This window comes from Lytechinus variegatus, chromosome 15 (genome assembly GCF_018143015.1).
Source record: "Lytechinus variegatus isolate NC3 chromosome 15, Lvar_3.0, whole genome shotgun sequence".
Classification (NCBI taxonomy): domain Eukaryota; kingdom Metazoa; phylum Echinodermata; class Echinoidea; order Temnopleuroida; family Toxopneustidae; genus Lytechinus; species Lytechinus variegatus.
Window position 1 is genome coordinate 10,001,680 of NC_054754.1, and position 23,022 is coordinate 10,024,701.

The following is a 23,022-nucleotide window of genomic DNA, read 5'->3' on the forward strand; positions in this document are numbered from 1 at the left end:
GAGCTCACCATGGACAAGAACACCAATAGATGGTCATTTGCACGTTTATCAAATGGGTGGGGCTGATCGAAGTCTAATCCCCCCCCCCCACTCTCCCCTGCAGGTTCATCTGCCTCCCAACCGCACTAACGCACACCGGGCCGCACACACACAAACATGAGTCGATATTATAAATAATTGATTGCGTACAATATCAACATATGCCAAACTGTTACAAAAATTAATGATAGTCCAATAATCATGATAATGACATTATGCTTCGAAGCATGTATCGAACGCGACTTTATTTCGACAGTTTACTAGTTCAAAACATCGATCTTATTCAAACGAATGAAACTTTTTTGTTGTTGTTTTGAAAAATATTTAATTACGGCTTAAGTGTCACAATATTGGACATTCTCTCTATGCTAAATTCAAATTTACTCCATATATCTTTACTCATCAGAAAATATACAATTAGGAACCAATTGGTATTTTAGTTTTTTGTATGAGAGAGCGCGGCGAGCTAACTAGCAAATAATCCCTTTTGCAATGATAGAGTTATGGTGATAGAGAAGTTAATCGTCATTCAATTTCATTTTTCCCATCAAAATACAAACAAATCTAAAATTTGAAAATACTGACATCAACTGACACGAATTGTCACCATCCGATAAGAAAACGGGACTTGCAATAATTCTGATAATTGCAATGGTAGTCTGTCATAAGTATTTGTAGGAGCATTTAAGGCCAATTAATATTTGCAGTAATATCAACTGTATTTTTAAATTTGAAAAAATACTCTACACATCTTAACTATACAAAAAGTTACAACAATTGGAAATACCAGTAAATGACCCCTAGAAATATTGTTTAATACTAACTTAAAGATCTTTAAGATCCTGGTAACATGCCCAGCGGATGCCACATAACTGAGGATAATATAAAAGTATAAAATTTACTACATTTCATACATATTCCAATTTAAATATGTTCCATTTTTATAGTATGTTAAGAAAAATATTTTGGTTCTTGAAAAATTTAAATCTCGCACAAGGGGGTCGTTTTCCATTTCATCATAAAGAGCTCTGCGTTCTACAACTCAAAACGACCTGTCTTGATGTTAGCACCTGATCCAAAACCAATTTCACGGACGGGAACGATGTTTCCTGTCAATGAAAGAAAGTGTTCACAAAAAGAACGAGGGACAAAAAGCACAGAGGAAGGAGACAAGAGGAAAATAAGAAAACAGAAAATAAATACATCAAATGTAAATCATTAACCAAGATTACAGTACCCCTGCACTCATTAAAATAAAATATTATAAATCAAGATATTTCCGGCATTGCGATGGCGGATATGGATTGAGCAATGAATGCTTCATCAATTCAAATAAACCTTTTCTTCCATTATCACAAAAAATATTTGCCATAAAACAATATAAATAAATAAAAGATTTTCTAACTGAAGAATTAAGGCGTAATTCCTTAACAGCAATGGCTTTAAGCGGACAAAATACAAAACGAGACAGGAAGAAGGGCTATAGGAAAGGGTTGGGGAAGAAAGGGAAGGGATCGAGAGAGGGAGAAGTGAGCCCCCCCCCCCCCCTCTTTCTCTCTCTCTCTCCCTCGCTATTGCATCCATGCTAAGAGAACGCCCCCACGTGACTGAGCTGAGGGGATTGGCACTCTTTTTTTCTCATTTTTTCTCTTCAAAAAATCACTTTCGAATCACAACTATCATGACCATTACAACTGTATATAGAGGGAATTCGGTAGTCAGTTCCTCTATTAACTTTGAGAAAGATATGATTCTACATATCAACATGATCAACGTCCAGTTTCACAAAGACTTTTTTATAATAACAAATTATGCACAAATTCTACAGCAAATTTACTATCAGCCAATCAGGCTGAAGAATTTCAGTAGCTTTCAACTGTTATTTCAAATTTGTTATTCTAACAAGTCTTTATGAAATTCCGTTTGTCTCATCCAGAACGGTAGAATGTTTTCTCGTCTAGTACCGTGATTTGGTCTTTGCTCTGATTGTCATTTGGCCAATTCAATATTTTGTCCAATTCCACTTTTGATATTACCCATTTCGTCTAATAGCCCTTGGTCTAACACAGGGGCGGAAATCTCTCCCAAAAGGTAGGGGGACAAGGGGCTGGAAAATTTGAAAAGCCAAAAAAAAGGGTTATCACCCCAAATTTAAGGTCATTTCCACGAAAATAAAATTGACAAGCAAAACAAAAAGTTATCATCATAAAAGTAAGGTTATTTCGTCCTAAAATCCGTGTTTTATTTCGATTTTGAATGATGTATTTCTTACCATCATAAAAGACCAAAAATAGTAGGGCGACATATGATATTGTGTCCCCCCCCCCGGGGGGGGGGCACTTACATTGACGAGTGGATACCATGCGCGACCAAAAAAACACGTAAAAAGTATGTCTTTTTCACGATAGGGCACGTTACGTACGTAACGTGATAAGGGTGTCAAAAACACAAAAATAATGAAAAAAGGGTATCTATTTCGCTAGGGAAATTACGTGTTTAGGGTCGAATTTGCGGGGATGCTAAAACAAAATTAAATGTTTTATAAAGGATGTCCTTTTTGCCCCAACACTACGTGTTTAGAGTCCGATTTGCGCGAGGTGTAGAAGGTGGGGTCGTACTAAACCAAATAAGGTAAAGCCGACGACCGAAGGACCCGTAACAATAAAACATTCCTGTACTTGTTTAGGGGTGCATTTCAGGGAATATTTGCCAAGAGTATCGTGTTGTTTCCAAGACTTGTTAAGGGTAGGGTTTCACACGCCAATACTTGTTAAGGGGTGCATTTTCAGAGTATGGAAATTACGTGTTTAGGGTGCTTTTCGAGACCCCATGGTCGCGCATGGTATCCACTCGTGAATGGAAGTGGCCCCCCCCCCCCCCCCGGGGTGTCCCCCTACAATTTTGAGTTGGGGGGACACACGTCCCCACTGGGATTTCCGGCCATGGTCTAACACCTTACAAGTATAGTCAGTGGAACTGTTTATGATTTTTTTAAATTTGACAAAGTGAAAAGGAAAACGGCAAAGTGGATATAAAAGCCAACAGAGCACCATGCTTGACATGGCGGTTATAGACCATGTAATATGTAGATCTTAAGGCATGGTCACACCGCCCGAGCGTTGTTGGAGCGGTCGTGGAGCGGTAGGGAGAGGGGTCGAATTTCGCTCACAAAATTGGGAAAAAATCAAAAACAAAAATCGAAAACAAATTAAATTGAACCTGACAGTTCAATTTATATATTTGTTGCAATTACTGTTGTACTGTATTTCGCTATTAATTTGATTTGTCATTGAAAAGATATCTTGTTATGTTTGAATAATAATAAAATCCCTGTGGAGGGGAAACAAAATGAAAAAAAATTAAAAACAATCGAAATCGAAAATGGTGAACGGAGCGAGCGGTGATATTTTTTTTCTCTCCGCACCACGACCGCTCCAACAACGCTCGGGTGGTGTGACCATGCCATAAGGCATGGAGCGGTCGTTGTTGGAGCGGTCGTGGAGCGGAGAGAAAAGAATCATCACCGCTCGCTACCGTTCACCACCGTTTTACCAAAGTTGGCCTCCGTTAAGGCATCGCGGAATACGCTCGGCCACTGCTGATGGTCCCTCCTACCGCTCCCAAACTTTTGAGCTGCTGAAAATATTGCGAGCGGTGAGAAGCAGGTAATTTTCCGCTCCAGCAAAGTTGACTACCGCTCTCACCATGCCCAGTCAAAGTTTGGCACCACTAGACGAAATTTCGTGAACGCTTGGGTCGGCTAGGCCAACGCCGAGAATTCTTGAACGCTGGACAACCGCTGTTTCGCCAGCGTTGCCCGACGGTGATTAAACGGTTCACAAACTTTGGTGGAACGGTTGTAAGCGTTTTCCGAGCGGACATGGGATTGCTTGAACGGTGCATTCATCCATTCATTGTCAAATAATAGCAATGAAGGGATATCCTTTTGTCTACCAGAGTAATTGTGGCGAGTACAATGAGTAGCTGTATAAATAGTACACTCTCTTTGTCATCATGATCATAGTGTTAAACCCCATCGAGCCGATCGACGCCCGCATGCACAGAACTCCGCTCTATCAACGCTCGAGTCACCGCTAAACCAACGCTCGCGACCGCTCGACGCCGTTAAACCAACGCTAAAGCTACGCTGGCTTCAGCGGTGCACCGCTAAGGCAACGCCCATGTTTTCGATTTTTTCCCAATTTGTGAGCGGTGACGACTGTTGTCGAAATTCCACCCTCTCTCCCTACCGCTCCAACAACGCTCGAACGGTGTGACCAGGCCTAATAGACCAACTAATATAAACCGGAAAAGCGTAAAATATACCGTTGTACCCCGCGTTGTACAAAGACGGGTGAGTTATAACAGGAATATGCATCGTTTTTACATTGTGCTAGTGTCTTGATACGTACCCCTGGTAGAGGAGCATGTTACTGTTAATGCCACTAAACTGGGGAGCGTTTCATCAATATTTTTATCCGACAAGTTTTCAGATCTGACATCTTTCCATGATTCTGATTAGCTGAGAGGCACTGTTCCTATTGAATTGAATTGAATTTATTTTCATACTTCACAAGATAACAAAATAATAACATAATACAAGAAATACATTTGGTTACATAGAAAAATACAAAGATAATGGCAGTAAATAAAGTGAAATATGAAGGAACCTGCATGAAAAGCAGAGCTTGTAGTGTCTGCAGGTTCCTTAAAGTAATTATGAAGTTCGTAAGGAGATCGGACACTAAAGAATAATTATACTACAAAGGAAAAGCCAAACATTAGCACAAAATCAAGGGGTAAAGAATAAGAGGAAAAGTGAACAATGTGAAATATAGGAGGGGGATGAGCGAAGAATGAAAAAAATATATACCACATTATACCTTTTTAAAGGTATAATGTATGGTAACTGTCGGATAAAATGGGACTTGTCGGATAAAACGTCTGACAAGTCCTTTCATGAAACGCCCCCTGGACTATATTCACTATAAACTTTGAACGTGAATATTTGTCTCGTTTGTGGGATAAGACGTGATGCTAATAATGGTCAAAAATCAAAACTCACCAATAGTCTCAAGTCCCGACTCCTTGGCGTACAGATTGCGGCGGCGGCGGCGGCGAGAAGAACCGTGTTGCAGTGGGCCGATTCGACGTCGTGTGCTAGCGATCGTCTCATCGCGTTCGGATAGAATGCCTCGACGTTGTTGGCTTCGACGCTCTTGGTTTAGACGAAGTGCTGCGTCGACATGGTCTAGCCGAAATTAAATTTTAAATAGAAATTTAATTCAATCCAGGCGTGTAGACTTCCTTTTTGGGTTGAGGGGGAGCTTCTGGGCGTTTAAGAAATTTTCGACGTTGGTTTATTCAATGCGATATGCCTATGTGGGTGGGTGTACGATCTACGATCGAGTGCCTTTGGAACGTTGATTCATGATTTTGCCCCCCCCCCCCATCTGAAAAATGAATCGACGCCCCTGACCTGATCGTAGGTAGCCCTATACCATGAATGTTGACCAATAGCCCAGTCATTTTAGCCCAAATTTTGACCAAACTTGGAACAAATTGCAACAGAATTTTTTTTATCACAATGCATTTCTGTAAGGTCCCTAGTACAACATACTAAAAGTCCCAAACTTTCCGAAAAGGGGAAAGGCATCTAATTTGCATAAATCCAAGATGGCTGCCAAAATTAATTGATATGCCTTATCCTTAATATTTTTTGTACAGATAATGGAAAAATCTTGAAATTAATACGCAATTCACTATGATTAAGATATCATAAATCGGTTGCAATCGTTTCCGGGACTGTCCGGTTCATATTTTTCGAAAAATGTGAGAAATTATGCCAAAATTTTCGTGTTTTCGGTCAAAAATTTGCATGTGCATTGAAATCTTTCTGTTTTAACAATAGCATCAACAACTAATGTAAAATATCAGCATTCGACAAGAAAGGGGATATATCAACGAAAAAATTGATATGCTTCATAACAGTATTAATGTCTTAACTTGCTTAGATTAAGGGCAAATACATTCGAATGTATTATGCGATATTGCGATAAAGTGACACGAAAAACCAACCTCCGTGTCCAGTCACTCTTTTATATCGACTACAACGCGATCGCTTGGATGCCTTTGAAGATAGTACAATATACTAAATCGGTCTTGCCTCGCCTTTGTTGGTGTGACTAACACGCGTAAATACAATGACGTCTAGCGATACAAAGGTGTATATTACTTAAATTGATATGTGGGCAAAGGGCTTTTTCTTCATTTGAAAGTAACTTTTATGTTAATGAAATTTCTTAGAAAAAGTTAGAGGATGCATAATTGATCTGCATGCTGTATGCAATTACGTTCAAGAACATCACAGCATAGTCCCGCAATAGCTTGTCAAAGTTACCCCCTTATCCGTAGCTCAACTATTAAAAATATCGTGCTTTTTGGAGCCCCCAATGTGACAACGCGGTGTTTTGCTACAAAGAAAAAAAACTTTTATTGTCTAGAAATCACTTGGAGGCAAAAGAGCAGGCTTTTCTCTTTGAGTTACATATAAAGAAGTGATGGCACATCAAAGCCTACCCTTTCAGGGGTCTTCTGAAGTCACCAACCCCTTTTTGTATTTTGCTCATTTCTTGGAAAATTCGCACAATTTTTAGCCCCATTGAGGCAATAGGCGTTTCCCTTTGCAGTAAACCGATTTAATTGTTTTGTAAGCACTTGGGGATGAAAAAATAGATTTTCTTCTATCAGCTAAATTTAAAGAAGTGCTGGCACAGCAAAGTCTATCCCCTACGGGGTTCGCTAAAGTCAATCACCCCTTTTCCATATTTTGCCAATTTATGGAAAAATCTATAAATCCGGAGCCCTCATTGAGGCCAAAAGATGTTTCTGCTACAGTGTAAGCCACTTTTATTGTTTTAAAACCACTTGGAAACAAAAGAGTAGACTTTCGTCTATGTGCTACGTATAAAGAAGTGCTGTCACATCAAAGCCTACATCCTTTAAGGAGCTGCTGAAATCACCCCACCCCTTAAGCGTATTTTACCCATTTCTTGTAAAATTTTGGAGCCCCAATGAGGTAAAAGGCGTTTCCCCCTTTGCAGTAGACCACTTTTATTCTTTGGATCCACTTGGAGATAACAAAATTAGATTTTCCTCCATCAGCTACATACGAAGAAGTGCTGGCACAGCAAACCCTACCTCTCAGGGGTTTGCCAAAGTCAACCATCCCTTTTCCATATTTTGCATATTTATGGAAAAATCTATCAATTCGGAGCCCTCATTGATGCAAAAATGTTTTTTATATTTATATATAGCAAACCACTTTCATTGTTTCGTAACCACTTGGAGAAAAAGCCTTTATATCAGCTACATATAAAGAAGTTCTGGCTCAGCAAAGCCTACCTCCTCAGGGGTTCCCTAAGTCTCCCCACCTTTTTTTGCCTATTTTCCCCTCCTTATTTTATTTATAATTTATGGGGAAAATCTGCCAATTTGGAGACCCTATTAAGGCTCTATAGCAAACTTCTTTCATTATTTCGTAACCACTTGGAGATGAAAAAAAGTAGATTTTCCTCTATCAACTACAATAAAGAAGTGCTGGCTCAGCAAAGCCTACCTCCCTTAGGGGTTCCCGAAGTCTCAAAATTGCAGTTTTTGACCCCCCCCCCCCCCCATTCGGGCAAAAGGCATTTCTGCTATATGGTTAAGTCACTTTTATTATTTGAAACTTAAAGATGAGTAGGTTTAGTCTATCAGCGCATCGACCCTTCCCTCTTCAGGGACTCCAAATTGACAGATTTTCCCATAAATTGGCAAAATACGGCGCATCGACCCCTTCCCTCTTCAGGGGCTCCAAATTGACAGATTTTTCCCATAAATTGGCAAAATACGGAAAAAGTGCTACTTTGGTATACAGTTAAATAGTAATATAATAGGATGTGGCAGGTCTAATAGCTACATCTTATTTTTCTCTTGAACTTTGAGATCGAGCAAGCAGAAACTGTCATTATTTTGGTGTACAATGTCACGTGACTAGCATATGATAGTTTCCGTGCCTAGACCCTTTCATGTTAAACAATTAATACAGTCCAAACAGAATCGAATTTATGTATTTAATGTTAATAGTAACAATGTTCTTGTAGTATAAATCTTTGCTTACTGATATTTATGATACAGCGATAGTTTGAGGAAGTCAATGTTTATAGTATATCGAGGCCGGAATTGATATGATTTGTAATAGGATCTGAGTACATAGTATACACTGGCGTCGTCTGCTACGTAAACTTAATGAGCGAATATGACCAAAATTAACCATTATGTTTATGCAAATTAGAACACTTTCCCCTATTCGGATTTTCTGGGACTTTTAGTATGGTCTTCTATGGACCTCAAAGAAACGTTCTGCATTGGAATAAATTCTGTTGCAATTTGTTCCAAGTGAAAATTTAAAATGACTGGACTACAAGCGGCTAGTCTCTCCTCCCCCTATAAAAAAATAATATTTCTAATATCATGCGAGAGAGCATAATCGACCAAATGAAAAAAATAACATACAAATTTCTAGAGACATTCGTCACTCGAATGATCATTCGAATGACGCAGTTTTTTAGCATGTGAAAGCAAACAAGTGTAATTTGAAATGCACAATTAACATGATGGGACGCCTTTTCACACAGTATCAAAATCGTAATTTGAATGATGATTCCAATGAAAAAGAATTCTCATGACGAATTTTAGCACGTGTGAAAACAAACAAGAATCATGAACGCTAATCACAATCACGAGTTCAAATTCTATTCCGGAGGTGAATTCCAGTTAAGTTTCACACAAATTACGGTACGAAATTTACGTGTGAAATGGTTGACCCCGGGGGGCACTTTCATTGATGAGTGTATAGGCCCTACCATGCGCGACAATGGGGTCTCGAAAAGCAGCCTAAACACGTATTTTCCATATTCTAAAAATGCACCCCTCAACAAGTATATTGGTGTGTGAAACCCTACACTACAATACTCTTGGCAAGCATTCCCTGAATGGACCCCCTAAACAATTAAGCCACAACGATATTTTAAATTTTATGTGCACTGTCGTCGGTTTTACCTGATTGGGTTAAGTACAGCCCCAGCTGCATGCACCTCCCACATCTCGCGCAAAATCATACTCTAAACACGTAGCGTTGACTCTTGGGGCAAAAATTACATCCTTTATGAAACATTTTAGTCTTGATTTTTACACCCTCGCAAATTTGACCCTATAAACACGTAGCTTTCCTAGCGAAAATAGATACCCTTTTTTCATTATTTTTTAGTGTTTTTGACATCCTTCTTACGTCACGTACGTAACGTGCCCTATCTTGTAAAAGACATCCTTCTTCCGTATTCTTTTGGTCGCGCATGGTATCCACTCGCCAATGTAAGGGTACCTCCTCCAAATCATCTTTTGAGGGGCGGAGCTTATGTGGCCTTTCAAGCACTTCCGTTTTTTTGCGATGCAGTGCTTTGATTGGTTTTGATTGACAGGTCACCTAGAACACAATACCGCCTTCGCTCAGGAATTCGAATTCAAATATATATATATATATATATATATATATATATATATATATATATATATATATATATATATATATATATATATATTGGGAGCTTAATTTGGAAAAAGTTGCAAGGCATTCTACTGTATTGCAGGAGATCAATGATTTCATATACTCATATACTTTAAAGGAAACCAAAACCCAAGAAGAGAAGCAATCTTATTGGTAAGAGTAAAATGAGAGGAACAATTTAAAAAAAGTTTCATCACAATCGGTTATGAAATATGGACGATAAAAAAGTCTCGTTGTACTTTTTATTATTATTATTATTTGTTTTGGCGTCACCTGTGCCTGGGAGGCGAAAAGCGAACTGAATCACTGTGACCCGCAGGTCTCTCCTCCCGATATAACTGATTGGGGGGAATGCAGGTGGACCACTATACCGGGGTTTCCCCCTACTCTTATACGAATAGTGCAATGGGTTCTTAACGTGCAAAGGTGGTGACTCTCCTCTACACGGGACCTCCATTAACGTCCTATCCGAGGGACGGAGTGTTTTCCATTGTAACATAGCCTGCATCTATGAAACATGGGAGAGACGTTTACACACAACGCACTGGCTTCAGTCATCCGCCCGGGGTGGACTCGAACCCACGATCTTTGGTTCGACGGGCAGACGCGTTACCGACTGAGCCAACACCGCTCTCCTTACTAAGTGGATCCTCAAATTGGCAAACATGCTTCAAAATGGCTGATTTTGTGGACAACTCTCCATTTGTTTTTTACACATATTTTCAGATTTTCCCCTTTATTTTTACATATTTCACATTATCTCCTCCTGACCTTGACATATATGGTGTGGACTGTATTTTCCCATGACATATGTTGTGCTCAGAAGGAGGTAAGATGCAATTTGAAAGATCAATGAGGAAAATCTGAAAATTTGTATGGAAGCTTAAAAGTGCCACCGAGATGTTGAGATAATTATCTCGGGAAGTCGACATCTTGATAGCAAAGGATAAGATGACGAGATCCCAGATCTCATCATGTCGACATCTTTAAGAAGAGATGATGAGATGACAAGATCCCGGATCTCATCATGTTGACATCTTGTAGAAGAGATGAGATGACAAGATCCCGGAACTCATCATGTCAACATCTTTCAGAAGAGATGATGAGATGACAAGATCTTGGATCTCGTCATGTCTACATCTTTAAGAAGAGATGATTAGATGACATGATCATGGATCGAAGATCTTGTCATCTGATCATCTCTTCTACAAGATGTTGACATGATGAGATCCTGGATCTTGTCATCTCATCATCTCTTCTACACGATGTTGACATGATGAGATCCTGGATCTTGTCATCTCATCATCTCTTCTACACGATGTTGACATGATGAGATCCGGGATCTTGTCATCTCATCATCTCTTCTACACGATGTTGACATGATGAGATCCGGGATCTTGTCATCTCAACATCTCTTCTAAAAGATGTCGACATGATGAGATCCCGGATCTTGTCATCTCAACATCTCTTGTATAAGATGTCAACATGATGAAATCCGGGATCTTGTCATCTCATCAACTCTTCCAGAAGATGTTGACATGATGAGATCTGGGATCTTGTCATCTCATCATCTCTTCTAAAAGATGTTGACATGATGAGATCCGGGATCTTGTCATCTCATCATCTCTTCTAAAAGATGTTGACATGATGAGATTCGGGATCTTGTCATCTCATCATCTCTTCTAAAAGATGTCGACATGATGAGATCTGGGATCTCGTCATCTTATCTTTTGCTATCAAGATGTCGACTTCCCGAGATAATTATCTCAACATCTCGGTGGCACTTTTAAGCTTCCATAAATTTGTGTACAAACAAATGGAGAGTTGTCCACAAAATCAGCCATTTCGAAACACGTTTGCCAATTTGAGGATGCCTATAGAAAGTAAAACAAGAGTTTTCAAACTCCCATAACTTGCTTATTTCATAACCGATTTTTAAGAAAAATTTTTGTGAATTGTTCCTCTCATTTTACTCTTTCCAATAAGATTACTTCTCTTCTTGGGTTTTGGTTTCCTTTAAGAGTGCATTATTGTATTCTGCGTTTAGATATATATATTTTTTTAGAAGGGACGTGTAGCGACCGAGCGAGACAATTTTCGAAGTTGATTTTTAAAAACTTTTATTTCAGAGCACTTTACGACATGAATTAAATTTTTCATTTATCGGTATAAAGATATGCGCAATGTAGGGCCTGTTACTACCGATAATAGGCACCTTTCGCAAATCTCTACAACGCGAGATTAGAGTCGGGTAACTCAAAAGTTAACGATTAATCATAGACTCGAATTTCTAGATTGATTATACATTACAGTCAATACAATCAAACGCAGAAAACTGTTTTACAATCATTGCCAAGCTTTGTGTTACAGGCCCTATAGATCTTGCTTTTCGTGTGCAAAGCTCTTTCATACGATACCAGCATGCCATGCCATTTGCCTGCCTAAGCTCGCGGCGGGACTGTACCTGTATCATGGCTATGACTCCAGCTGGCTGGAGACATGCGAAATGTAGATTATGACATGGATAAGAAAGTGGTTTTTCAAACAAATCGAGTACATATTGAGTAAGGAAAAACTTACCGAATTAAGGCTTAGATATAGATCATGACAGTCCATCGAATCGATATTGCATTTAATGTGCATTATTTGTGGATCACTGGCAATTGATTCCATGGGTCAGATCACCTCTCAAGCCGAATCATTTCCTATGCGTTGACATGTACACAGCATGCAACAGGCCATAAACCGTCTAAATTTGCGGAGTTTTTTTCTTTTGCCAGCACCTTCTACATAAACGATATGCTTCTAGCACACAATGTAATGGGCAGTATGTTTTACTTTTCCGCAGAAATGGGGGGTTTGCCGGGGGGTACACTTCCATTGATGAGTGGATACCAGGCGCGACCATGGGGTTTCAAAAAGCACCCTAAACAAGGGAAGGTCTTTTCCAGATTATGAAAATGCATCTCTCAACAAGTATTTGGGTTGTGACACCCTACTAGTAGTGGAAAAATATCCCTTTTCAGTATTTTAATCGTTTCTCACACCCTCATAACGCTACATAGGCCTATACGTATACCCACTCTTTCCCTTTTTACGTGTGGTCGCGCCTGGTATCCACCATTCAATGGAAGTGGGTCCCCCGGGCGGCCTCTCGAGCTCTGGGAGGAACCAAATTTGGATTTGGAAAGTCGTCCTAAATCAGATATATCGCTGTTACCATAGTAGCAACCAGAATTTTGCACACGAAACGCAAATTGAATGTTTCCGTTCCAGATGCGAAACGAAAAAAAAATCTCATGTCACACAATAAGCCAGTTCGTAGTTCCTTTCTGCGCATGATCAAAAGATTCTACGCATGATCAGAAGAAGGTCATTTGCACCAAAGTGACATGGCGCTTTAAAATCTAATGAGATAAGCACCAACTCAGATGTCTTGATTATTCATATATTCTTTTGAATTGTCGTTTTTATTTACATCCACAAAAAACAACAATGCTTCCACGAACGACTAGTATTTCACAGTTTGTCAAGTACATAATGTACATTGTGCAACATGCTAAGATATGCATTCAAAGTAGGAATGCAACAAATACCTTCATTAAGCGTTCATTGGTGTGCTATTCTGGTCACCTGGTCTATTCAATTCCTTCATCTTGCTATGTAAGGCAAGCTTACGTAATAGCTTGCTTTGAAATCTGCCTATCATGATGAAAGAAATGAAAGGTCATTTGACCAAAATTGCCCATGAAGTAATTACGAACTGGTCTATTTGCATTACAGGACGGAGTTTTACGACCATGACGACGGGCCCAAAAGTCTCTCCCAAAATGAACTACCGTTCTGAATAAGCGCACGCGTCCTCAAACGAAAGGTCAGGAATGTCACAGCAACGCATAATGTCACACCAACGCATAATGTCGCAGATAGCGATATTATGCCAAGATAAGAGCGTCCAACGCATCAATGTCGCAGTGAACGCATAATGTCATAGCTTTTCTACTAACGCATAACGTCGCAAGTCTTTACGCTTAATTTCGCAGCGGTATTCGCTTCAGGACTCGAGTTTGATATAAGACATAAAATAATTTTTCACAGATTGATTTGTGCAAGCTCTGTCATCTGAGCGTTTTTTAAGAGCGTGTTTGGTGGGGCAGGTGAGGATGCAGGGGGGGTCCAGAATCAAATTCATTGTCAGGAGAAGGGGATGGACTTTGAACAATTTTAATGTGTGGACTAGTGAAACGCAATTATACGCATACCACAAATCATCTGTGCATAACGCTATACGTGCAATTCAATTCATTTTACAAGAGAGAAAAGTCAACTAAATGAAAAATAAATCCAAATTTACTTGCATTTCATTGCTGTTCCTAAAAGACTTTACATTTTGTATTGTTAGTTACTCGGAATGTGACATCAATATTAATAAAAAAAAAAGCGATTCTCTCTCGCATATATACTGCCAAAAAACCGCTCAGAATGTTCATTGCCTTGGTCTAAATGCATCAAATATCCAAAAAGTTGAACACGCGCTTCGCGCTCTCATTATCTAGTTAGACAATGTAAGATAGCTTATCTTGTTTGTAAGAAAAAAGCCAATTAAATGTACTTCAGTCTTTGGTTGGGACTGCTCCCTCTATAAACCAACATCAAGAAATGGCTTACGGCGGCCGATTGGGAAAAAGTGAATGAAAACATTCTGCGCACCCCACCCCCTTTTGGCGAAATCCCGCTGTATATACAGCTGTAGAAAACGTATGTATGCGTGCTCTGCCCATGGACTCAAGCAGGGACCCACTAGTTGGATCCAGCGCCACAAAGTCACAAAGCTCACGCTTTACTCTCCATTTTAAAGGGGAAGTTCACCCTGACAAAAAGTTTATTGTAAAAATAGCAGAAAAAATAATAAAAAATATTGCCGAAGGTTTGAGAAAAATTCATCAAATAATTAAAAAGTTATTAGAATTTCAATTATTTGATTTGTGACGTCATATGCGAGCAGCATTCCTACATAGTGAATGGTAAAAAGTCAATGAAATATCATTTTCTCAGAAAATTGAAAATGGTTTTCTCTGTACCTTTTGTATATCAATAGACAAATCATTTCACACCCAATCATGAATAGAAAACAAAATTAAGTCATCAGGAACCATACAAAATTTGAAATTCATGCATTTTATATTACATAACACATGGGGCAGCTGCTCGTTTATGACGTCACAAATCCAAAACTTTGAACTCTAATAACTTTCTTACTCTTTAACGGATTTTCCTCAAACCTTCACCAATATTTTTTATTATTTTTTCGGCGATTTTTACAACAAAGTTTTCTTCAGGGTGAACTTCCCCTTTAATTGTGAAACATGATGAAACAAAATGAATTCTATCCCCCCCCCCTCTTTTCCTGCCACCCACCATGGTGCCGCCACTGCTCGGGGGCTCTCGTTATCTAGAGGAGAAACGAAAATAGGTTGCCAATGCATGTAAAACATTGTAATTGCCCGGTTATTTTTTTTTTAAGAAATACATGCGCATTTTTTTTCGTGTGAGGAGGGGGTGTGAAAAACGGATCTTAAGTGATATTTAATGTTTTCGTGCACATTTTATTAAAGTTTGTGAAACGCTTCAGTGAGAAAGAAAGGTTTTCACTTTCCGGGGATGGGCTTAATTCTGCTCCCTCACGTTACTTACCAACGTGTTCTTAATTTATCACGTGCTCCCCTCGTATAGGACCTATCGCTGATAAAATTATTGTCATACGGTACATTCCGAGCTACAATACGAAACATAATTTCTTTCTAAAATGTCATGAACAACGATAAAATATTGATTCTTTAAAAAGTGACAACTTTTCATCATAATGAATCCAATTATGCCCCCCCCCTGCTTTTGCGCCTGTTCCACCAAACACACTTACTAAAACGTTCAGATGACAGAGCTTTTACAAATTACTGAGTGAAAATATATTTCATATCTATTCCTGAATAATAAAAAACGATGCGAAAATATGCGTTAATATTTGCGACATTATGCGTTAGTAATTTCAAGAGGAATGGAACATTTGGAACAAGTAGGCTTATGTCGAAACAGAAAAATCAAAGAATAAGAACAAAGAAAGTTTGAAAAAAAATCGGACAAATAATGAGAAAGTTATAAGCATTTGAATATTGCAATCACTATACGCTATGGAGATCCTCCCATTGGCAATGCGACAAGGATGTGTGACGTCACATGTGAACAACTTTCCCTTTGATGGACTGTAAAATACCCTCAAAATGTCTCTTTTTGCTTTTTTATTGTGACACAAACTCTTTATCCATCATGTCCATGATGTATTCTTTAAAAATCTGTATTACATGCCCTTCTATAGAAAGAACACAATGATCTATGATAGATGTGATAAAAGAGGCAATTTAAGTGAAACATGCCCTAAAGTAAATAGTAATGAGTTGTTCACAAGTGTCATCACACATCTTTGTCGCATTGCCAATTTGAGGATCTCCATAGCATTAGTGATCACAATATTCAAATGCTCATAATTTCCTCATTATTTGTCCGAATTTTCTCAAACTTTCGTTGATCTGTTTCTTTGATTTTTCTGTTTTCACACAAGTACTCTTGTTCCAAAGGTTTCATTCTCCTATTGCGTTGATTGTGACACTACGCCAAAATCATCCAATGTCGCAATTGCGACATTATGCGTCGCTGCGACATTATTGGTTGTAACAGGGCCTATACCCATTTTATGTGGTCGATTTTTTTTAGGGGGGGGGGTCATTTCCGAAGAGGGAGGGGAGTCAAATTAAAGCACCACTTCGAGGCAACCGGGGGAACTTTTCACGAAAGGCTCATAAAAACAGTAATAACAAGATGATGAAATTAACAACAATAATAATGATAACAGTGATATGATAATGATAATAATGATGATAACATAAATAATAATATTATAGTAACGATGTGTAATTCTTAATTAACGAAATACCCATCTATCGCTACGATGAATGTTTCTTCTTTTCTCGCTTTTCGGAAAGCAAAATATGTCAGTGAGGGAGGATGAACGAATATTCATGTAAATATCTCAAAAAGTATGCAAGAGTTCAGAAACGAAACAGACTTTATTCATGATAGGAAAACAATGCTGAAAAAAAATCTGAGGCAAGAATGGTTACAGAATGCCTATCACTAATCTTCATTCATTGCCAAACTCTACTTGAATTGAATGGACAGAAAAGAACTATTATGAAAAAAAGCGTGAGATTTATATTAAATAAAATTGGGTGCAACAATTTATTATGGCATCAATATCATGTTTTACTTTTGTTTTAATGGTGTGTAGACACAATTCCATTCGCATATTGTATATGAAATTACAAATATTTCCCTTCTTGTTAATCAAGCCTCGATGATTTTTTTTTCCAAATTTGACTTCACTTTGAACATTTAAAAATATTCAAGAAGAAGTCAATACTTTTGTCAAATCAATGGAGGAAAAAATAAATTACCTTTTTTACCATAGATAAATAAATAATTGAATAAATAAGTGTGCTCCAAACCCAAGGACTCCAACAATGGCTGTTAATCGTTTATGAAGTGCATATCAGTGTTTTGAAATCAAACTAAATATTTATTTACTTATATATTCATATTCCACAAATCATCAAAGTACATTTCGTAAAAAAAAAAATCGTTTTTTCAATCGGAGATGCATCAACTGCATAACACATGCAGAATTGAAACGTACCAATAAAATGAATAAAAGTGGAGGGGTCTACTAAAAAAGCAAAGCTTGTAAAATGTACCCCCTATCAAAATGTTATACAAGGGTAATATGATATAAGTAGAGTAAAACAAATCAGCAAAATTCTATAAATTTATATAGATATAAACACTGTAACACATACACTATACACGCAATTAAATATTGACTTTAAAATAATCAACAATACCGTGGGTAAGTGTGAAGTTCACAAAATAATTGATTGAAGTTTTTTTGATGAGACATTTAAATCGATTCAGATTAACTGCTTCTTATTACTCTGTCCAGAGAATTCCAGAGTTTTGGTCCTGTGAAAAATATAGTTTTTCTTGAAAATACTGTCACTGACTTTAAGGATACGTTTCTGACGAAACAATTCATCTGTATGAGCTCTAAACATGCTAAAGGACATATTGCATATTATTCTTCGTACTTTTTTCTGAAGTAGCAAGACTTTATTGAGTCTCGTTTGAGAGGTATGAATCCCATAATTAAGAAATGATAGAATTAATGCACAATACAACATGGATAGCGCCTGTGGTGGAAGAACATTGTGAGCTTATTGGTGACTCCAATATTTCTTGCCACGCTTTCGCAAATATTAATGATATGAGCACTCCACGTAAGCTTGTTATCAATAGTAAGACCTAAAAAATCGGTTGTTTGCACTTCTTTGATTTCAGTATTATCTAAAGTATTTGATACGGTAGATGTTTCAATTTATGACTACAAAGGATATAATTAGTTTTTTGCAGATTCAATTACAGTTTGATGGCTTTAATCCAGTTTGTTACTTCTTAATATTGAACTTGAAAAAAAAAACATTACGATGAAATATTCAGAGTTACCCCAGTTTTATTTTTCCTAGTCTAATCCAGCCTACTTCATTTACTTCGCCCGGCCTAATAGATTTTAGCTTACCTGACAGTAAAGCGCCTAAGACCATCACCACCATTACGACTGTTAAAAGATACTTCATTTCGAATAAATTTATTCAGATAACGTCAAGAAGCGAACAGAATAGTATCTAAGTCGAAGTGACGGGTGCATGTGTCTGTAAGCCTACTTATATAAGGACGCGCAAAATTTAAGTTGTTGTTTATCTCATTTAATTTCAGATCACTGTAAAAACTTTTGGCGGCCATAACGCGTGGCTGCCAACGAAGAATAACATCACCTTCAAATGGTTATGCAATCATATAGCCAGGCGCCTTGTTGTCCTTATAGTATGTTAGGTATCCTTAAAGATAAATTCCAGTTTTGGTAACGATCTCAAAATGACTTTTTACAGAATCTAATATAATGACCACCCAAGTGTCTGTTTGTATGAATAAAAATATGTGCGAAAGGATTCTGGAAGAAATTGTGTAAATGCTGAGAAATAAGCAAAATAAGCGCGGATTCGGTCACTTCCGTCGGGTCTTTATTCCAGCAATAATAATACACTGTCCCACGTGTGCCTATCTGTGTTGGTGTTCTTCAGTGTGAACATTTTTCAGCGTAGATTTCAAGATTTCACAAAGTTCAGTGTATGTAACTGTACCAGATCTAGATCCTCGATGATATACTGATAATTAAACCAGGTTTTACAGACTTTCTCATGAAATCAGTGTTTACTGCAACTACTGGAATTTCTCTTTAAGCACCCAATTATTACTGCAGCAATCAAACCGAACTGATCACTGAACTAAAAAAAAATGGCACTAATCCGTACAGTTTGAGTGGTTGGTGATCACTCAGAAAATACTCGATTTCTGCGACATTCCTTTCGAGGTAATCTTTATTGAAGCCTTTTTTTCTGTATTGAAAATGACAAGGAATGTTTAGTTGTTTGTGCTTCTCAAAATATCTTCTGTTCAATACTAGTATAGTATTTGGAAAGTGGGTGTATTCAGGCCCAAATATACCTATTTTAGAGATTGGAAATAATTTACTATCCATGTTTCTTTCTATATTCATTAAGCATTAGCCTAATTTTGTTCAAGCCAGGGGCGGCGGAACCGGGGGCAGGGGGCACTTGCTCCCCCCCCCTCCTCCTTCGAGATAAAAATCCCCGGAGGAAAAAATTACCTTTCTTTAAGGACTAGTCCACTCCGACAGAAAGTTGATTTGAATAAAAAGAAAAAAAATCCAACAAGCATAACACTGAAAATTTCATCAAAATTGTATGTAAAACAAGAAAGTTATGACATTTTAAAATTTCGCTTAATTTCACAAAACAGTTATTTGCACATCCTGGTCGGTATGCAAATGAGGAGACTGATGACGTCATCCACTCACTATTTCTTTAGTATTTTATTATATAAATTATGAAATATTATAATTTTCTCCTCATTGTCAAGTGAAACGACGATTAATTCCTCCCTGAACACATGGAATTAGCATTGTTTAATACTATCATGACTATAGGCCAGATGGATGCCCGCACATGCCCAGTCGAGGAAATTTGAGTCATATTTCAGGACAAATTGCAAAGTTTATTTTCGCATGCCTCCGAATTATGTACTACACATAATAACCAGACCAGATGCGGCGAAAAGGTAATTATCATCACAATAGCATATTTCCCACTATATATATATGACCTATAGCTGCAAAGTCATGCGGGAATCATTTTGTCTACACAATTGCGAGAGATGTTGAACAAAGTGCATGCCTGACATACTTTCTGCTGGCGGTTTTTAACCTTGTTTAAAGGGATTTTATTTGCTGTTACTCCATCTCATTTGAAACCTCCTTGCTACTACAATGATAAGCCAAATGCAAAATACAAAGGTCAATAGATTTTTTGGTGTAATTTTTGTTTGTTATTTCAAATTGTTCTTTGCTAATGGACAGGGATCTGATATTGATGGGCATGATAGGCCTACTCATAGAGCTATTAACAGATTAGCTCCATGGGCCTACCCATTGTGCTGGAGGCTGCACGGGCCTATTAACCATGTTAACATTGGGAAAGCAAGAGATATTCATTCGAGCCAACCCTATTGCTATTTTTTTCATTTTGATATGGCTGATTGACAAAGACTATGCATATGATTGTCGAGCTCACACTGATTCTATTTTTGGTAATTACTGAACTTCCTTTTCCCAAATTGGGAAGAAATATCACCCATTTTGGACTATATTTTGACTGGCGGAAGGTTTAGGGCTATTTTGCTGTGTGAGGTGATGAATCTGCTCCTCCCCCGACGATGTCCTGAAACACGCCAATTTATTATTTAAAATGAGCCGGTCGAGGACCCTTTTCTGGTCAGATATCGATTGCCAGATATATATCCCATCCACTGGTAGTAAACATTCGACCCCCGAATTTCATCCTTATTTTTTTATAAATTTCTTAAAGTGCCAATTTAACACACGAGTCTATGGGGAATGAATTAGGCCTGTGATACCTGGAGTCATAGCAGGTACTACGTATGGCATAGCAAAACGAACTCATCAAAAAGAAAAAAAAAGAAAACCGTAAAGTCATTACAGGTAAGTGATATATTTTAGTAATGATGGCTGTATAGTCATGGAAGTGAGTACACATAAAACACTTCTTGCGTGAGAATACACTCCTTCGTTTTTTTACTTCATTTATTTTGTTATGGTGTGAACCTTCTGGATAGGCGCCAGGGAAAAATTTATAACCATGATATTTTTTTACGATATCAAATTTGATGTACATTGTTTTAACGATATTAATTTTAACGTTAAACTTGCCTTAATGATAAAGAGCAAAATATAGCTACTATAAGAAGACATAAAGGAGGCGACGTTGTCTCTGTTAGTACTTCGACAATCAGCCAATGAGGCGACGATATAATAAAATCATCCTTCCCGTTTTTTTTGTCGGAGTCATTTTCCAGAAGAGAGCACAGTTAAAGAATAAAATGATGCTCTGATGATTCGCTGTAGAAAACAAAATCTAACTTGCCATAAATATCTTGCCCCGCTGAGGATACCCCCAGAATCTGATATATACTTGATTCTTGAAGTAGGGTACAAACTTTTTTCGGAGATACCGAGAGAAATCGATTCAGCATCAATTTACGGAAACAATTCAATCACTGGACATGGAGATGTTGTTAATTCTTTGGCAGTTGTTTATTCTCTCCCAAAGTGCATGTGTCCTTTTCTTCCTTGGCTGGAGTGGTTAAGTTATCATTTTATTTTAGCAAAGTGTTTGCCTCATGGTGTAATGTTAATTTAAAAAGGGGGACTTGAAGCTAGTCGTAAGTCGCGACTTTATGAACATGGCGCTGGTAATTAGCCAGGGTTGCTGAAGCACCCCCAAAATTTTACCTGGAGGCGGTGCTGCACGTACTATTCTCCATTCGTTGCACCCCTGGCATTTTGATTGGTGTTACATAATGGAGAAATGTGACTGATTTGCTTGTCAAATTTCTTAGGACCAAAATGTCCTTATTTTTTTTCTTTGTCAAATTTTCACAGTAAAAATACCGTTTCCAGGGCCCTGGACTGGTGATCCTTTCTTGTGGTAAATGATAATTGCAAAGTTTTCACTGGTATTGATTTAGCTAATTCTAGAAGGATCACCGGATGTTCGCAAAGGATTTACGAACAGCTTTATGCAATCCTGAAGCACAGGAGATTGAAAATAATTGAAACAGAGAGTTTGAAGTAGATGAAACCAGTCTATTTCCGAGTTTGGGAACGGCATAGAAAGGAGCTGATACAGCACAACGGGAGTACAACTGGTGTGGCGAATTTTTTGTTGCCGACAAAGTGAAAGAATATAAGAATAACCATATCTTTTATAATTGTTTAATACAGAAGGGACCAGATTGAATATCACTTGTCCTTCATCAGGGAAAGCAAATCAACTCCAACCAGTCCAAGTGAGCCCCGCCTCTACGATGGGAAGACTTCTTGATAGATATGACATTCCTATCAAGACAGAAGCAGTCGCCTGCACCGATCAAGGTAAATCTGGACCCTGTTTTACAAAGCATTGATTGCGTTTTATCCGAACAACAAGAACTAAGAAGGTCATCATCGACCTCGGATCCATGATATTTGCTCCGGCGACAATTGTCCCGACGGTAAATCTGCACGTTAAGCCAATGTTAACACAATCATATAGGCTCCAAAAATGAATAAACCCATGATCTTTACGTTATTCTGAATTAAGAACTCTAATGCAATCCTAACTCTATATCCCTATGCCCTCTGAGATATTTACACCGGAGCAAATGTCGCAGCGACAGGAGCAAAATGTCGTGTCACTTTGGCGGCCTACCGGGTATACCTTACCTTAGTGGAGAGTGCCAAAGTCCTGTAACGCCTTGTCAAAAAAATAAGACCACGGTGGGATTTGAACACACGACCACCTGATTTCTAGGCGAGGTTCAGAGTCGCTACACCTTGACGCTTCTATATACATTAATTCAATTAGTTTGATGATATCAGTCTCAAGGCTTACGATAAGTCTTTCTTCCGGCTCCGGCTGTTAAGAGAGCAGAGGGGTTCGAACCCACTTTCGTAATGTCTATGACATATTTCATAAAAAATAACCCTTGGTTCGTAGAATAAACTTGATTATGTTGATAATACTTTCAGGAAACTGGAAAGTATAATTACGTTGGGTGCAGGAAAGGCTTCTAAG

The 23,022-nt window shown here is 38.1% G+C and overlaps 2 protein-coding genes across 2 annotated transcripts in view; one reads left to right on the forward strand and one right to left on the reverse strand.

Annotated features, from left to right (window-relative positions):
- Positions 1-250: 250 nt before the first annotated feature.
- Positions 251-18,470, reverse strand: LOC121429045. The gene is made up of 3 exons (XM_041625948.1): positions 18,330-18,470; positions 5,105-5,290; positions 251-1,148 (listed from the first exon to the last, which is right to left on the reverse strand). The coding sequence occupies exons 1-3, from the start codon at positions 18,385-18,387 to the stop codon at positions 1,075-1,077; spliced, it is 318 nt and encodes a 105-aa protein (XP_041481882.1). The 5' UTR covers positions 18,388-18,470; the 3' UTR covers positions 251-1,074.
- A 1,465-nt stretch (positions 18,471-19,935) lies between these two features.
- LOC121429010 overlaps positions 19,936-23,022 on the forward strand; it is a 6,100-nt gene continuing 3,013 nt past the window's right edge. Inside the window, exons 1-2 of the mRNA XM_041625907.1 lie at positions 19,936-19,948; positions 22,191-22,340. Of these exons, the coding sequence (XP_041481841.1) occupies positions 19,936-19,948; positions 22,191-22,340 (163 nt within the window). The remainder of the gene's footprint in view (positions 19,949-22,190; positions 22,341-23,022) is intronic.